This window comes from Hyperolius riggenbachi, chromosome 1, assembly GCF_040937935.1.
Source record: "Hyperolius riggenbachi isolate aHypRig1 chromosome 1, aHypRig1.pri, whole genome shotgun sequence".
NCBI lineage: Eukaryota > Metazoa > Chordata > Amphibia > Anura > Hyperoliidae > Hyperolius > Hyperolius riggenbachi.
The window spans coordinates 495,288,225-495,305,257 of record NC_090646.1 but is presented as its reverse complement, the minus strand read 5'-3'; the positions used below and the strand labels follow the sequence as shown (position 1 = coordinate 495,305,257).

Here is a 17,033-nt window from a genome sequence, read left to right as displayed (position 1 = left end):
ACCCAGTCGTGCTTGGCGAGAATAAAGATTCTGATTCTGATATGTGGGTTTGAGCCATTGAGATGCATCTGGCCTGGTGATAATTTGTTTATCCTTTAGGCATTTATTTTGAGACGCATAATTTCTGAATCTAACCTACCAGTTTGCTATTGCTGCCTGCAAAATGAATTAACATGGGCTACAACCTTCCTATTCACAAGACTGTAGGGACAAAAGGTGCTTTCCTGGGCCACCAAAATGAACAGAAACAGCCCTTGTCCATACCACAGTCTATGGAACTGGGGAATATTAAGGTTTCAGCAATTTTTACAATAGAAGAGCCATTCACTAATAGTCTTGCTTTCCTTGGCCAACCTATACCAGCAAGCCGGAATCATGTCTGCCCATCCTGATGGAAGCATATAATTCCATAGTTGGAAGTAGCATTTTCCAGATGTGCCTCTTGCAGGTGTTCACTATCTCGCTAGGACTATTTCCTAGGGTTGGATCCAAGAGCTTGTCTTGAGGCTGAGATAAATGATTCCCATTAGTGTCAGGTTAGTGTTGCTTTGGCTTCAGCAAACCTTTGTCCTTTCTGTCATATCAGTGTTTGAAATAGTCTGTTTTCTGTTCTTTGTTTTTTCTTTCTTTTAACTCGTTGAGCATATTCTCTGATCGTATGTTGCATTAAACTAAATGACGTTGATTATTGACTGCGCTGGTTTAAAAGATAACAATGGAAAAAGTGGGAAATTAGAGGTGTCTTGGTGCATTACTTTCCTTGATTGTGACCTTGAGAAGGAGTGTAAGAATGCCTTTACTGCCCTCATGTGGCAGCATTGCTGTACATCACAAGAACATCTATCTGAGCCAGGGCCTGGTCACGCTTTTATGCATTTTGGCTTGCTTTCCCTTACTTTAAACTCCATCTGAGCACATGGAAAGGTCTGTATTTTTGTTTTACTGGTATAATTTTGTTCTTAATTACATAGTTCACATATGTGCTCTTTGGAGCAGGGTGATTTTATAAAACTGCTAGCTTTCAATAAGGACACATTCCTCCTCAGCAATGAATGGTAAGGCATGTCAGACACCACGGGGCCAATTTATAAAACTGCTAATTGTTGATTTTCTTACTTTTTTGTGAAATTATAATTGTAGCATTCCACAATAATTTAAGGTGCTGAAAAGTGTCACTTTTCCTGACTAATAAAATAGAATGCAATACAATTCCAGTAGAATTATGACCTAGTGGTATTTTCTTCTTGTCACAAAGCATGTTAAAAGTAAACATATGCTGGATAGGAACACCACATCAGAGAAAATCCTGTACCCTACAGAGTTGGCACTGAACCCCAGATGGTTATCCAGAGGACTGGCACTAGGGTGGTTGGTCACTTTGTACCTGCAGCTTTCTGGTTCCTTGGAGGCCCGGTACTTGGAGGTCCTCCCAATATGTAAAGTTAGTCCCTAGTTTGAGACTAGTAAACATGAACAGTATATTTATTTTTACCAATTGCTCACACAAAAGCATTGTTTGTAAAAAACACACTTTTCCAAAGCATGTAAAGTTCAACACAATATACGTAAGATGGCTTAGAATTCCTCTGATGCATTTTCATTATGAGCAGAAGTGTGAATGGAACCTAATGCTATTTTTGTTACTTTTTTTTTTTTTACTTGAATAAAAAAAAAAGTAAGATGAGAAACGTTTGTAATGGAGAAACCGTACCGACACACACCTATGTTATTCTACGTTCCCTTACCTCCTAGATTGTAAGCCCAGTTGGGCAGCATCCTCTCCTCCGGTGTCATAGCTTATACTTGTTATGTATGCAGCTTTGTCTTCTGTTCCCGATGTTTACTGTACAGCTCTGCATAATACGATGGCACTGTATAAATAAAGGATAATATGCACACTGTTCACAGACTTGGAGGTCAGCTATTTTCTTCTAAGCTATTTTTTTATGCTAGAATCTGAGATTTTTTTTCTCGACCCTGAACTGCATAAATTAGGAGCACAATCCAACCACATGTTGGCAGGGACTTGCTGGGCGCGTGCGTACATTTTTACTGGCTCAGCTGTAATTACTGTGACCTTAGATATGTAGTAGACAAGGTTATAATGTAATAATGTATTGTACTAACTTTGAATGCCATGTATTATGTTAATGTATGACATTAGCACACAGAACTCTGATCAGTAATGCAATCTTTTTTTTTTTCTTAACAGCCACCTGAATATGTTTATGTATCTGATTTTCTTTCTTGTGTGCCTGTAACCCCCACTGCTGTCCTTCACTATGTGTTGCAATGGCGCTTGTATCAGTGATCAGCACATCAGGTCTGATTTAGTGATCTATGCCTTATCCCTCCTGCTTCCCGTACACAAGATATGGTGAGAGGACTAATAGGGCCTGACAATGCTGTGATAGCTGTAGTGTGCTTGCACAACAGTGTTGCTGGCATAAATGGGAAAAAAGCGCCTGGAAAGAAGGCACAGGGGATGCCGCTAGTAGAATATCACTACACTTAGCGATATTCTACTGGAGGATTCTGATAGTAAAATATCGGTAATGTTAACTGATATATTACTATGGCTGAACCTAACCCAACTCTCACACAGAACAAACCCCCCCCACTGGTGGTGCCTAACCCTAAAACACCCCCCCCCCCCTTCCCTCGGTGGTGCCTAGCCCCTAGGACCCCCCACCCCGGTGGTGCTTAACTCTAAGACACCCCTGGGGATGCCTAATCCTAAAATGCCCCCGCATAATCTTAACCCCCCCCCTCCCCCAACCTTACCCCCACTCTACCGCAAAGCCACAATATGCGGTAAGGAGAGTAACTGTTGGTGCGCAGAGGTGTCTGATTACTGGTACTGAGGTTAATTTTATTGCTTTGCAGAAATTTCAATTGCGGCATTGCATAGCGAGTGGAGCGCCCGCTTACTTTCAGTACCGCTAATCAGGTGCCTCCATGTGCTGACATTTACTCTCCTTGCCGCAAATCGTGGCCATTGTAAAAGCCACGATTTGCGGCAAAGAATGTAAATTTCATCATCTTGAGGTGCCTGATAAGGGCGCAGCCGTGCACCCAAATTTCCTTCCTTTTACGCAAATCGCTGCTTTTACAATAGGTGCCTATGACAGCACCCTTGCTTCCGTGCTGCTGTCAGTGTATAGTTGTGACCTTGTTCAGAGGAGGATACTTGGATCTAAAGGGTTTGAATGATAGGTGTATATTTAAAATTGCATTCATGATGGAAGGACAGTTTGTTGATTTTATAATAGTCACTGGATCCTTATCCTTTTTAAATAACCTGGGTTGATACTCCAGTGAAAACGTTTGGAAGAAAGAAACTGTACATAATCTATTTTTTATTTTAGGATTTGAGCTATTATACCAGCCAGAGGTTGTACGACTGTACCTGTCTATCTTGACCGAAAGCCAAAACTACAACACACTGGAGGCCGCAGCGGGAGCGCTACAGAACCTGAGTGCCGGCAACTGGACTGTAAGTGGGCAACAAATGGCTTAAAGTCCAGGCTTTTCATTCAAGTGCAGCCAGCTTTTTCATGGCGACCTTCCCTGTCTTTCAAACAGTCAGCAGTCTTGCATGCATGACTGACTTTTAAATCACTTAGACTTTTTTTTCTTCTAGAATGTTAACGGTTTAATGATATTCTCTGGCTGCTCATACTTCAACTGCAGACCTTTGTCAGAAATATCTGTATTCTAACTTTCTTTGTACAGTAGAAAAGGTTATGTTTTTTGCATTTCCACATCTGGATACATGGCCCCCACAACTAACAAACTCCTACTTTAACTAACTGATATGTTTACTGTATATTTAAAGTGACTATGGTAGAAAGTTGACGGTGCACAACCTTTCAGTGTTTAACTGATTTGTGTTGCATAGTTAGAAAAGATGGTAGATCATTTTAGTTTTGAGCAAACCTTTTACATCTTCCTGTATCACAGTGAGAAAGTAATAGCTTTAGATGCTTTTATCATACTCAAGTGGTGTTTTGTATAGGTAATCCTGGTTAAATTTACTTTACAGTGGTCAACATACATCCGTGCCACAGTCCGAAAAGAGAGGGGCCTGCCAGTGCTGGTTGAACTGCTTCAGTCGGATTCAGATAAAGTGGTTAGAGCTGTGGCCATAGCTCTGAGGAACCTTTCTATGGACAAGCGCAACAAAGACTTAATTGGTGAGCCTTTTTCTATATTATAGGGATACATTACCAGGGAGGTTCTTCTTTCCCATGAACTTGCATTGCATGATGCTATATTTACTTTATTTGGTCAGTTTTAGTGAAGAATGCTGATTAGAAAAATGTTGCTATCAAGTAACAAACCTAAAACTTTAATTAACCTGTAGACCAATAGATCTATTTGTGTTTGGATAGACGTATTTGCATTAGAATGGAAATGAGAAACAGCACCTGTTTAATGCAATGCAGGTAGCAAACCATATAATACTTCAAATGCAGAGTAATAGGACCGGTTGTGTTTAGACAAACAGGTTACAAAATGGCAACTACTTAGGGCCCGTTCAGACTGCACGCGTTTCCAGCCGCGTTTTAGAAACGCGTGCAGGAGGCCGACACGCACGACATCAGACAGTGCATAGAGTGCACTGTCTGATGTTCACACTGCATGCATTCCGGACCTGTGCGGTCCGGGAACGCATGCTGCACGCAGATTTTACAAAAACGCGTGGCTGTCCCATTCACTTTTCAGTGATGGGATCAGCCACGCAACACACACAAACGCGGATGGCGTGCGTTCGTACGCGTTGTGGTCCGCACGTGTTCTGCACGCATGGCCATCCGCATTTGTGATGTGAACCGGCCGGTATATACAGTTGCTACATTTTTATCCTTTGAGAAATCAATTGGTATTCTTTGGTGAAAATGTAGAAACGACACAGGTGTCCAATGATGTAATTTCGTGATACACTGCCAGATTGCCAGATCTCGTGTTAGATCTATCCAAAGTACTCCAGCAATGCTGATTTAATGGAAAATTACAACCATTTACATGAACTTTAAAATGTATTGGAAGCAACCAGAGAGATATAAATAGGTCTTGGCACTAATGCTGCGACACAATATGATCTGTGAGTAGAATCATAATTTCCCTTTAAAATAAAAGTAGACCTATTCAGTGCAGTTTGGGCTTGTTAAATCAGGGTTTGAAACATGAGCACTAAGCATTTCTTTGTAAAGCTACCTACACACCATAGATTTTTTTTGTTATTTGTTTTGTCCAAAACAATTGTTAGGGATAGTTATGGGTGAAAATCTAGAGTTGCGCATAGGGGTCTTGTAATTTATTTGACCTCCTCTCTTGTTATCAAGCAAGATGGTAGATTGGCTGATACAATTGTAAGGCCTGCAGTGGGCCACTCTTGTAGCTGGCACCCCAACACCACTTACTCTTCAATAGAACACAAAATAGCCAAGCAGCAAGTCTTTAAAATGATCATTGCCAAAAACCGTTAAAATGATCATTTTTGGCAAAAATTATCCTAAGTATGTATTTAGCTGGACTCTCTAGCAAGGTATTGCCTGAATATTTAAGATTATGTAAGCCCACTGGGGAAAGGGGTGATGATGCTCCGTGACTGACTGAAAAGCAATTTATCAAACCCTCAGTTCGCTTTAATACCTTTGGGCAGTCTTGGCGAGTATGTTGACGGCTATAGGCCTGATTATTTTTGGCAACTGTGATCAGCTACAATTCATACCATCAATTGCAATCCCTATTCAATTAAAATAGATTTTACTATTGCACACGGTGCATATGAGTGTGGTAGGAACAGTTCGGATATTAGAACTAGTGTGCAATAGTAAGTGTAGTGTTGTGGAATTTTATGCTATTAAAAGTTCACCTAATTATTATATCTCTGCAAACAATGTGATGTGGAGTACAATTACATACTAGATATCATCATCTTTTAAGGTGGATATGTGTGTTTTCTAATGGTGTTAATACAGTTTTAATAAACAAGTTTGATAGTGTGAACTAATCCAGCGCCACACTTTTTTTTTTTGTATATTGGATGTTCTTTTTATGTGGAGGGGATTAAGAGGATATCCCTACTCCTGAGAGACGGGCGGCAGGATAGAGTGGAATTGGTTTGTGCATTTGATTGATTAGAGCAGCGCCCTTCAAACCTTCTTTTCAAGACCAATATTCCTTTTTATTAATACTGGGCCTTAAGCAACACTGACCGCAAGGAACCCACAACATCCATGTATGTGTTTGCTTTCCATTCTCTTCCATAACCTCTCTAGTCCAGTTTGCGCTTTTCTCGCTACTTTTCCTTCCTCTTAGTTTTTCCACCTCAGCCGCAATGTATGTATACACTTATCTTGGCAGTCATCATTATAGATTGCCATTTTTCCGAAAATTGTATCATTATGTGGTTCCAGCTGTGATTTGAAATGTATGATGCATTTTATATGCACTTCATTTTATGACAATGAAAAGGTAAAGTTCTGGTTCCTAAGCAACACTTTAAAAGCCAGCGCTGAGATATGTAAATATTTTAAGGGATGCTCAGAAAAGGTACTTACTTAAATCAGCATTTCAGTGTTGATAAATGTTAGATGAGATTACAGCAGCTTTAAAGTTCAGTAATAATAATTCATAACCTGGCAAAACATGAATACCGAATGCCTTTGTCAGGAGGATGGACGTAATATAACACCATCTTGCGTAACAGATGCCTCTTCCTTCCGTAGGCAATTATGCCATGGGTCAGCTGGTGAGAAACCTGCCCGGAGGACAGCAACGTCCCGCTAAGAACCTGGAGGAGGACACCGTGGTTGCTGTGCTGAATACCATCCATGAAATAGTCACAGACAGCTCGGAAAATGCCCGCTCCCTCATTCAGACACAAGGAATCGAAAAACTCATCACTATAAACAAGTCAAGGTGATAAACCGCATCTGAATTTCTAGTTTAATGCAATGTTAAAGGGGTTTTTTTTGTTTTTTTTTACTAGCAGAGCGTAGCAACAGTATTTCAAGGTACTTGAATGAATATATATATATATATATATGGATAAATGTAGTTATTCGCTCGGATATGCATTTGGTTTCACACTCGTACTTTCTCAGGACTCTGCTGTGCTGCCACTGTTTAAAGCAGACCTGAACTCTAGCATAGCACACAATGAGAAGTCTTTATTTCACATATGGTTGCTAAAGAAAATCACTGGACTGTGCTCTGTGGTTGTTTAGCTACATTAGAGTGTCACTTAGCTCTTATCAGCAACTGTGAATCAGAGCTGTGAGCTGTGCTGTGGCTGCTTTCTGCCCTTCAGTAAACACAACCCTTTTAGCGCTTTCAGTGAAGTGAACCCAATGAAACTTAAGATTTTTTTTTAGGATTTCCATAAACTGTAATGAGGATTTTTCTTAGCCTGAGGCTTGTCTAACACTGCAAACCGGAGGTGTGGTGCAGCGTGCCCACCGCACTGCCAGAAACAGACCTTCGGGGAATACCGCGTTACTGCGCAGTATTCTCCATCTGGCCAAGCACACTTGCGGTCACTTTTTGCTTCGTGGTATGCAGAAGTGCTTGGAAGTGTATTGTAAAAATATGCTTCTGCGTATGTGTGCCTTGACGTTTTACAAAACCCTGCATCACCATAGACTAACATGACTTTCGGCCCGATGCAGAGCAATGCAAGTACGTGCATTAACGTAGTTTTGTCCTGGGATGTGGCGAAAATGTCACTTCCGTTGAATCGCGCTGTACCGTGGCAGTATAAAACGTCTCCATAGACTTTCATTGCCCGGCAGTGGGGTGCGGTAAAAATACTGCACCGCACCACACCGCCTCGTTGTGAAAGGGCCCTCAAGGTTATCATGGTGTGCCTTATCTTTTAGTTCCATTTAAAAGCCCAACTAAACCGGAAACTGAACTAGGCAATTTCTCCAAGCAATCATGTTGATTAGTATAACAAGTATTCCCTTTGGAACTGAAGTTTTCAAGTGAAAAAACCCACTGCGTAGCTATGTACATATCCATACAAACTTGCAACGGGTAGTGTAGTAGTTTCCAGTTAGCAGGTTGTTCTCCTACCACCACTTATTCAATGTGAACATCAAGTGTGTATTTTCTTGAGTACATGTACAAATATAGTCTGGTATCTTCTTACTTGATTGACCTGCCCACCAGCTCATCCAAAGTATAAATGGGCAAGGGCTGCAGTGAACATTACCATTCACATGGCCTATAAAACAGGTATTTTGTGTACCACCTTTTGTGTTCCTTATATGCCATTGATATTCAGCTATCAACTTGATTGCAAGCAATGGGCAGCGCTCACAGGCTGCAAGTGAAGTGACAGAGATATGCCCAGCCCCTTGAGGCTAAATACGCACCTTGAATACAAATTAAATGCAAATTGTGTGCTAACACTAATCTAAATTCTAAAATTTGAATGCAAGCTAACACCTATGGAGGCAGCTAGCCTGAAGTATACTTACATTTTGTACAGCAGAAGGAAATGGCAGCGCTTCCAAACAGACGCTGCACCTGAATTGACTACCTGCACAAGTATGCAGAGCTCGAATAACGGGCAGATTACACACCTTGCATTCAAAACAGGTACAGTAAAGGTGCCCATACACTCGTCAGATTGACAGCAGATAGATAAGAAATGCATCTAATGATCTATCTGATGCGTTTTTAGAACATTTTTTACCAGGATAGAATTCCAATAGATTTCAGTTTGAAATCTATTGAAATTCGATCTGATGGCATTTTTTTGCCATCAGATTTCCATTAAGGCCAATGCAAACTGATAAGCAATCTCATCAGATCGACCTAAATTTTCCACCCTGCCAGTTCTAAGGAAATCGATCGAAATCGGCCATCGATCGGTCGATTGGCCAACAGATTTGCAAACGATCGATCGGGATCGATCGGTCGGCCAGAAAATCGGCTGAGTGTATGGGCCCCTTAAAGGAGGGCGTTAGCTTCAGCATAAGTTGTGCACAAATTATCCCTACTAGACTCTCCCACGGCAGTGACTGGCCCCCACTGGAGAGAACCTAACCACTAGTCTAACAGTGAAGCATATCAAATAGTGAAGCATGTTCAAACAGGTGCAGCGTCTGTTTGGAAGCGCTGCCATTTCCTTCTGCTGTATCAACCTGATTGCTATTAGAATTGGCCTTGTCCAATTTTGAATTTAGTTTGTCCATAAGTTAAGTAAAAACATTTTTCAGCTTACCTCCTACTTCCTGGTTCCTTTATCTCTATCTGTATCAGGGGCGTAGCAATAGGGGGTGCAGAGGTTGCGACCGCATCTTGGGCCAGAGGGGCCCCATAGGGCCCTCCCTCAACAACAACAGTATTAGCTCTCTATTGGTCCTGTGCTCATAATAATCACTTCTATAGATACTTTAAATAGTGGTAATCATTAACCAACTGCTCCCCATCTCCTTCTTGCACCTCTGACACTGTAGTTTCCGTTGGCAGGTTTTGGTGCACCGTATCAATTGTTATGTATAGAGTGCTTAGGGGGGGGGGGGGCTATGTAAAACTTGCATCGGGGCCCACAGCTCCTTAGGCATGCCACTGATCTGTATATTCACAATTTTACAATGTCTCAGCTTCCCGGTAATTGTCCCACTTTTCCCTCCCAAGTCGGTATGGAAGGGAGGAGGAGGCTTATCACGCTGGAGATTATAGCAGTTACTTAAGGTTCTGTAGCTTGCAATCATGGTTCCACTGTAATGCCTGTTGCCAGGGGATGTTTGTTGGAGCCTTTACTCCCCAATTTGGCCAGGAATAGACAGTTCAGGAGACTGTTGTCTTGCGTTTAATGGTATTAGTGTGAATAGCGCACCTGCTGTAAACTGTGGTAGGGGGTGATTGACCCTAAAAAAGAACACAGATGCAACGGGAGCTAAAATGGTACAGTACATCACAAGTTCAATAGCAAATGAACAAAAAGGCTGCGGTACTTGCAAAGAAAGGTTGCACAAGGGGCAACCAACCACTGATGGCAGGTGAAGATTTATAGACCGGACTCCACTCAGGTGACCAGCTGGAACCAGATCCGGTCGCACTCTTGGCAGTACAACAAAGGACCTATCAGTGGCAGAGCCATTGGGTATCGGAGTACACACCCTCCAAAGGAGAATGAAAAGCATAAAGGAGGGGGGGGGGGGCAATGCTAGATAAAACTGTTAAAAACGGCTAAAACAATAAAGGAATAGGTGGCTTACCTCAATAATGACACATTCATACACAAATGAAGTATAATCGTGCACAGGCTCATTATTTTAGCTATTTTTAATACAGTTTTAGCTATCATTTGGCACCTTTTCCCCCTATGTGACCTGCTGTAAAGGATCAGCAAGCTTTCTCACTGTATTATTTTCTTACAAGGTGATTAGAACATTCTAGAGATTCCTATTCCTATCACCTTTTCCTGAGTGGGCAAATTATCATAATGTCTTTAAATAGGTACTGTTATATGCCGTTAAGGTACTGTTTTTATTCTGCTTATCCCAATGTTACCTATAATTTGTGCTCTAGTGCCACATACTTAAACCTTTCTCAGCTGTCTGTCACTTTACTCAGCAACTAAAACATCCTACAGCCAAGATGATAAAAGCTCCAGGTCCACACTCTTCTGTCTTTGATCATAGTATGCTGCAGTGTGCGTTACATTAGTTATCCTATAATATCTGAATGCTTTTGCAATCATCACGTTACCATTGGGTAGCATTAGTTAGGCTCCAAAAAGCCAATAGGCATAGATGGCAATCATCACAATGTAAGCCTCTGTAGAACAGAGCTGCTTCAGGCAGTGGCACGGATATCTGTGTCAGAATATGTATATACATATGTATATAATTAAAGCAAAGAAATTCTATTACACGCAGTGTGACTGATCAGTGCTGTATATCTGTACATCTATCATGCGTAGTGTTTGTGCATTGCTGGTGTCCTATGAATAGCCCTTCCTGTAATCTCATGTTGTCTTATGCAGTCAGTCTCCGAGAGAAGTGAAAGCGGCCTCCCATGTTCTGCAGATGATTTGGAGCTACAAGGAGCTCCGAAATGCTCTTCAAAAGGAGGGATGGAACAAGGCAAACTTCCAGGTATTGATTGCTAACCTGTAAATAATGCCATTTTTTTTTATCACAAAGAAATTTTGGCATAATCAGAAAAGGTATGGCATAAATCTTAAATATTCTCTTCGTAAAAGTTTTATGTCCCTGTACCCTTGTAAAAGACAGCGGGCTGGGGGCTGGAATATGCCTTCACTGTGTGCGGCTTTGTCCTGCAGTCTTTATGTTGCATAGTAACTTGCATAAATGCGAAACATGATGCCTTGGTTTGAAGCTGCAACTGCTCTACTTTGTGTTTATGTACTTTAGAATATATAGATGTCGGTAGTGCTCTTTAGGTGGCCATACATCAGGCGATTTTGCGGGCTGACTGACCTTCCGATTAGAGAATTTTATCAAATCGGAGGAAAATCTGTGGCACAACATATCCACCCAATTGAAGCTTTGTTTGATTTCAAGCCAAAATTGAACAAAACGTTTGATCGTACATACTGGAAAATCTTGGTCATAAGGGCTCGATAGGGTGCGCGGCGTTAACAGTGTACAATATCAAAATGACCAACCTACCCAATTAACCCCATCCAGTGACTGATCCCCCCCCCCAAGTGTGAAATGTGCCCATGTGCAGCATATTAAAGATCTCAACTCTCCGCCAGCACGACTCCCATACATCAACTTTGTCCAGTTGGCCAAGGGAGGGGTTAGAGGCAGAGGAGAGATGCAAATTGAAAAGGAGAACAGGAGTTTGTGAGTAATGCGTGAGCGCTGCCGAACAGGGGGGCGAAAATGGTGATAGCGAAGTGTCAGAACTGCAGGCTTCAGCAGCGCCCTTGGAAGACTGGCACTCTAGGTGATGGTCTGCAACGACTGTGGCAAAAAACTGCCCGGGCTGCTTGCCATTACTCTAAAGCTCTCTGTAGGGATTACATTAGCATTTTCCTTCTCGGGGGATTTTTCTATCAGCTTTTTATTAGGACATTAAAGGGTGAAATTTTACACACACGCACGCACGCACACACACACACACACACACACACACACACACACACACACACACACACACACACAAGCTTTAGAATGCTGCAATAGATATGAAGCTGGGCTAGTCTAAATTTTGCTATATTTTTTTTTATTCCAAGTTATCTGTAAGAATATACAAATTTGTTTGGTAGCAAAATGCAAAAAATTCATCCATCTTAATCAGAAACATACATCTAAAGCTTCTTTCTATTTCAAACTAAAAAGCCTCTCAAGATAAATATCTTCACTTCATTGTCATTGACTGTTCTAGTTGTCATGACCAAAGACTTCTCCAGGGAAAATAGTTGGTTGCCAGGTGATGACTTGCACCTGCTATAAAAGTGATTATTGGTAAGAAGAAAACTCTGGTTACATGGCGTTCACCTTGTATTTTTTGGGGCAAATATATGTATAGTTTGTTGCTGAATTGTTTTGTGTGTGTCTTGTTTCAGTCTGCTACATCGACACTGCCCAAGGGATCGAAAGGCAATGGGAAATCAGGCTTTGATGATAGCACACTCCCTCTGGTGGATAAAAGCCAAGGTGAGAGATTTGTTTTCACAGACAGGTGACTAATGAGGTTCTGTTTTTCATGTTCTAAAGACATTTCTGTATGCAAGCACCAGGTTTTCCTTTCTTACATATTCTTAACAATGGCTTTTTCATCTTTTTTAATTCCTCTCACGGGATATCTTTTTACTGAAGCAAACACAAAATCTTTATCAACTTTTCATTCATGTATGAATTGTGTTAACAATGTGTGTCATTGCCTCAGTCACTGAAACCCCTATTCCTCCACAACTTTTACCACAAGGTTACATAGTATGAAGAAGAAGCCACATTGCCTTGCCATACATCTGGGGGGAACGCCCACTGTTACTGCTGTCTGCTCATACATGGGCCAGACAATATTCTTCACATGACAAGTGATTTATCATTGATCAATGATAAAGGCCAGTTAGTTTAGTATCCCTGTGACAGTTATGTCATATACTAATGTTTGAGTACATTCTTCCATTTCAGCAAATAAGAAATCTGGAAGCCGTGACATGATCCCTATGGGTGAACTTGGTCCAGGTAAGGAGACATTTAACAGTGACCCTACTATGTACTTTAGCTTACTAGGCTGTCAGACAGCATAGTAAGCTATTAATAAATAGGACTGCTGAAAAATGTAGGTCATATTGCTATTGAAACAGATGAAGTCTTAGGATTGGGGATCTGACTTATGCTTTATATCAAGTATTTCAAACTGGTTTTAATTTAAACCGTGTTTGCTGCTTAAAGTGTACCCAAGGCGGATTAGGGAAAAAAGAAAGACGCCTAAGAAGAGGTCCTCCTGGCCCGACACAAATCTGACTAGAATTTGTCAGATTGCTAATCGCTACCATGTTTCTCTTTATGCCCAAGCACAGCCATACTGTGCCTGCACGAGTATGGCTGTACTTGAGCAGCTCCGTGCTCCTGCCCAGGTGCGGCTGTACTTGCTCGGGTGCACCATGGCCATACTTGTGTATGAAAAGTAGCATGGCTGCGATCTTCAGGAGGGTCCTGAGCAGCGTCAGTAGGGGAAAGGACATGTGAAGCTTTCAGAGTCTTCCCTCTTCCTAGGTCAGTATCTCTTTTCTGTGTTCCCAGCCGCCTCGAGTTCTCTTTAGACAGCCTGTGTTCACTTTATTATTATAAACTGTTGGTATTTGTTGGATTCTCTAAGAGGTGTCTGCATGCATCTTGTAGATGAGCCCAAGGATAATCCAAAGAAGAGACGGCACACAAAAGGTTCAGCAACTGCTGTATTGGAGCAAGTCAGAAAATGCACAACATGTTTCGGGCGGAGCCCTTCCTCAGGTGCACCTCCCCATTATCCACCAAGCTTTAAATTCCCTTCCCAATCAGTGGCATCCCCAACACAAGTTATCCCTTAATGGTCAATATTCCATTCACTTGTCCTCCTAGGTGATATTTTCACACCTTGTCAATAAAATGCCTTTTAAGCCACCAGCATAGAAGAAAACACTCAAATAATGTTGACAGAAGCTTTCACCTACTTTTTGGTACTTTTGAAACTGCAGAGTGCTGACAAGTTATTTTAAACAGAAAATGAAAAATGATCTCCTAGCAAAAGACGTAGGAGAAAAAGGGAATTGAATAAGGACCAATATGCTTAATGCAATATAAAAAAGAAAACTACATAAAATCGTCCCACTGAAAACTAAGGCAGAACCCAGCATGAAAACATGAATATATGCAACAATCAAATACAAGGATACATTACATGCTATTAACTATACATCACATCCTATTAACTATACCATCTAATATACTAAAAGGCAGTTGTAATAGGCACAGCATGGATGTAGTGCTGCACACGCTTATTACAACTGCCACCTACTGCCCTCGCGGTGGGAAGGAGACGGTGCGCACGGTGGGGGGCCTTGTGTGGCTTCTTAAAAAGAGTGGATAAAGCCCACATCCTAAGTTGTTCAACAACCAATGTCTCTGTAATGATCCATCGGATTTTCGGTACTCCAAATGAAGTGAGGTTTACTTCAGAAAATATTAGTGTTGTAAAGTTTTGAATCAGGATACCATTTATTGGCTAACTTAAAAGTAAATAAAAAGTAAGCTTTCGACTAATGAGCCTTCTTCAGACTTGGGTCGAAAGCTTACTTTTTATTTCAGATAACATTGTAAACTATCGGTACAATTTAGGACTTTAGGTGATGCCCAGTCAATCCACTGGTTCTTGTAGATGAGCCCAGGGACTCTGCAGCCAATGAGGCAGTTATGGTTAACCTTTTAGCCCCCGCTATTGGTACCTATGGTATATGTCACATAGAGAAATTAAACTGAACTCAAGTTTTATTTTACAGAAAGACTCCTGGCCATAATGAACAGCAGTATTTACATTTTGTCTCAGAACAAGGACATCCTGATTACCAGCCTGCAATAATGTTTAAAAATCCCCTTATGCTATCCCATAGTCCTGGTTACCTCCTTTTCCTGCTAGAGGATAGACTTAAAGATGAGCTGTTAGGTATAGGGTCTCAGAGAAAATAAACACATATATCAGTAGCTAAACATTGGCTGTACTTACATTACATATGCATTTCACTGTCCACGTTTGGATTTCACAGAAGTTTTATATAGTATTTGCAGAGAATGATGCTCCTGACAGCTTATGGCAGGTTCCATGTTTGTCTCCTATGAAGCCAAATGTGTCGTCATGTCCTGCCTGCTTCCTGATGATTCACTCACACAAAAGATCGGTAATGTAAAACACTACTGTGCAGTGAATATTAATTAGCCATGTGGCTAGGAACAATAGCGGACTCCTGCAGTGTACTCTGCTGGGAGTTTTTTCAATGTTGTGAGCTGCTGCTTTTGTAACACGAGCCCTGTAACTTATCACTAGCAGCCGAGGGGAGGGCCCCAGAATGCTTTGCTGTATGGTATGCGGCTTTCGGCTTCTTAAGAGCTTGGGTCTAACAGCTTTGCTGATAAGCACACATCAAAACTAAGAGGGATTTTTAACCTCAGTATTGCCTTTTTGGCTTCCTTCTAAACTGTTTAACACAGAAGAATAGAGGTTTAAATTAGCTTTTGCAGCCTGACAGTTACTCTTTAAGATTGTTGTTATAGCACTACAAACCATACAAATATCATATCAGCATGCAACCTTACAGTACTTGCATGGCTGTGGTTGGCGCGACCAGACAAAAGTCTTCTCTTGAAACCATCCATACATAAGGGTCAATATTACTTCTTGTATAGGTTTTAGTATCAACTGCAGCCTTCCCATGTAAGGAAATTTAATTTTTAATACCCTCTATTACAGAATGGCTTTAGTATTAAATTGTAGAAGGCAAGCCCAAGGGTTTCTTGAAATAGGCCACTGAGAAAATTAGTTCTACTGTAGAATGTGTGATCTGTATAGCTGGAGTATTTCTATTGCTTTATAACCTTCTGTGCTACCTGTATTTAAATACAGTATTTACTAAGAGAAAATGAAAGGAGAACTCTATTAGGTGTTATTGGATTTAGCATTCACTCAGGTGGACGAACGTTTATAAATTATACCTTTAGAAATCTTTTTGTCCATAATGCTATTTGCTGTAAAAGTTCTAACCACTTTCAAACTCCCTCATAGCCTGAATGAGGCTGACAGATGAGCCAGACAGAGGTAAAGATAAAAACAATAGATTTATTGTTAGCGATAATAGAAATGCCGAGTTCTGCCTGGAAGAAACCGCTTATCGTTGTTAACACAGCAAAGGGTGTAAAACATGCCATGAAACTTATTTTAAACTCACAGGAGTTACAAGGTCTGGCTGTAGCAATCTAATACAATACTCATTCTAAGCAAAAGGAAAGATCTTAAAAGAAAATTACAATAACTGTTATCATTAGGTTAACTGTATTTAACCTCCCTGGAGGTCTGGTTATTTTAGCATATCTAAATATAAAGCGGTTACATTGTTTGCCATTTTACATGAAGAAATGCTAAAATAATCACACCGCCAGTATAGGTAACCAAAGAGTACCCCCCACCCCAGTAGAGATCGCCAGAGAATACCCCTCCACCCCAGTGTAGGTCACCAGAGAGTGCCCCACCCAGTATAAGCAACCAGAGAGTTAGTCAGAGAGTTTCTCACCAGTATTAGGTAGCCAGAGAGTGCATAGCCCCACCTCCCCAGTATAGGTAGCCAGAGAGTGCTCCACCTTCAGTATAGTTAGCCAGAGAGAGCACCCCTATCCCCATTCAGAGTGCACACTAGAGCAGTGTATAACTCACTTCTAGTGAATAAGGAAATTTGGTGTGAAATTGTGGGGAATATTTTGTGCACTGTTTTTATTCGATTCCCTGCACATAATTAGCCATAGTCCTACCTTGCCCCCGCACCCCCATTCACAGACATA

The 17,033-nt window shown here is 41.2% G+C and overlaps 1 protein-coding gene across 20 annotated transcripts in view; it reads left to right on the top strand.

The window, feature by feature from the left end:
• The window catches only part of ARVCF (ARVCF delta catenin family member), a 1,120,703-nt gene that overhangs the window by 1,087,712 nt on the left and 15,958 nt on the right, over positions 1 to 17,033 (top strand). For 18 of the 20 annotated variants that reach the window (XM_068243390.1, XM_068243391.1, XM_068243385.1 and 15 more), the window contains 7 exons: positions 3,369 to 3,496; positions 4,046 to 4,196; positions 6,738 to 6,930; positions 11,012 to 11,123; positions 12,566 to 12,656; positions 13,137 to 13,190; positions 13,851 to 13,961. In XM_068243390.1, the coding sequence (XP_068099491.1) occupies positions 3,369 to 3,496; positions 4,046 to 4,196; positions 6,738 to 6,930; positions 11,012 to 11,123; positions 12,566 to 12,656; positions 13,137 to 13,190; positions 13,851 to 13,961 (840 nt within the window). The remainder of the gene's footprint in view (positions 1 to 3,368; positions 3,497 to 4,045; positions 4,197 to 6,737; positions 6,931 to 11,011; positions 11,124 to 12,565; positions 12,657 to 13,136; positions 13,191 to 13,850; positions 13,962 to 17,033) is intronic. The other 2 variants (XM_068243393.1, XM_068243394.1) reach the window with 1 other exon arrangement.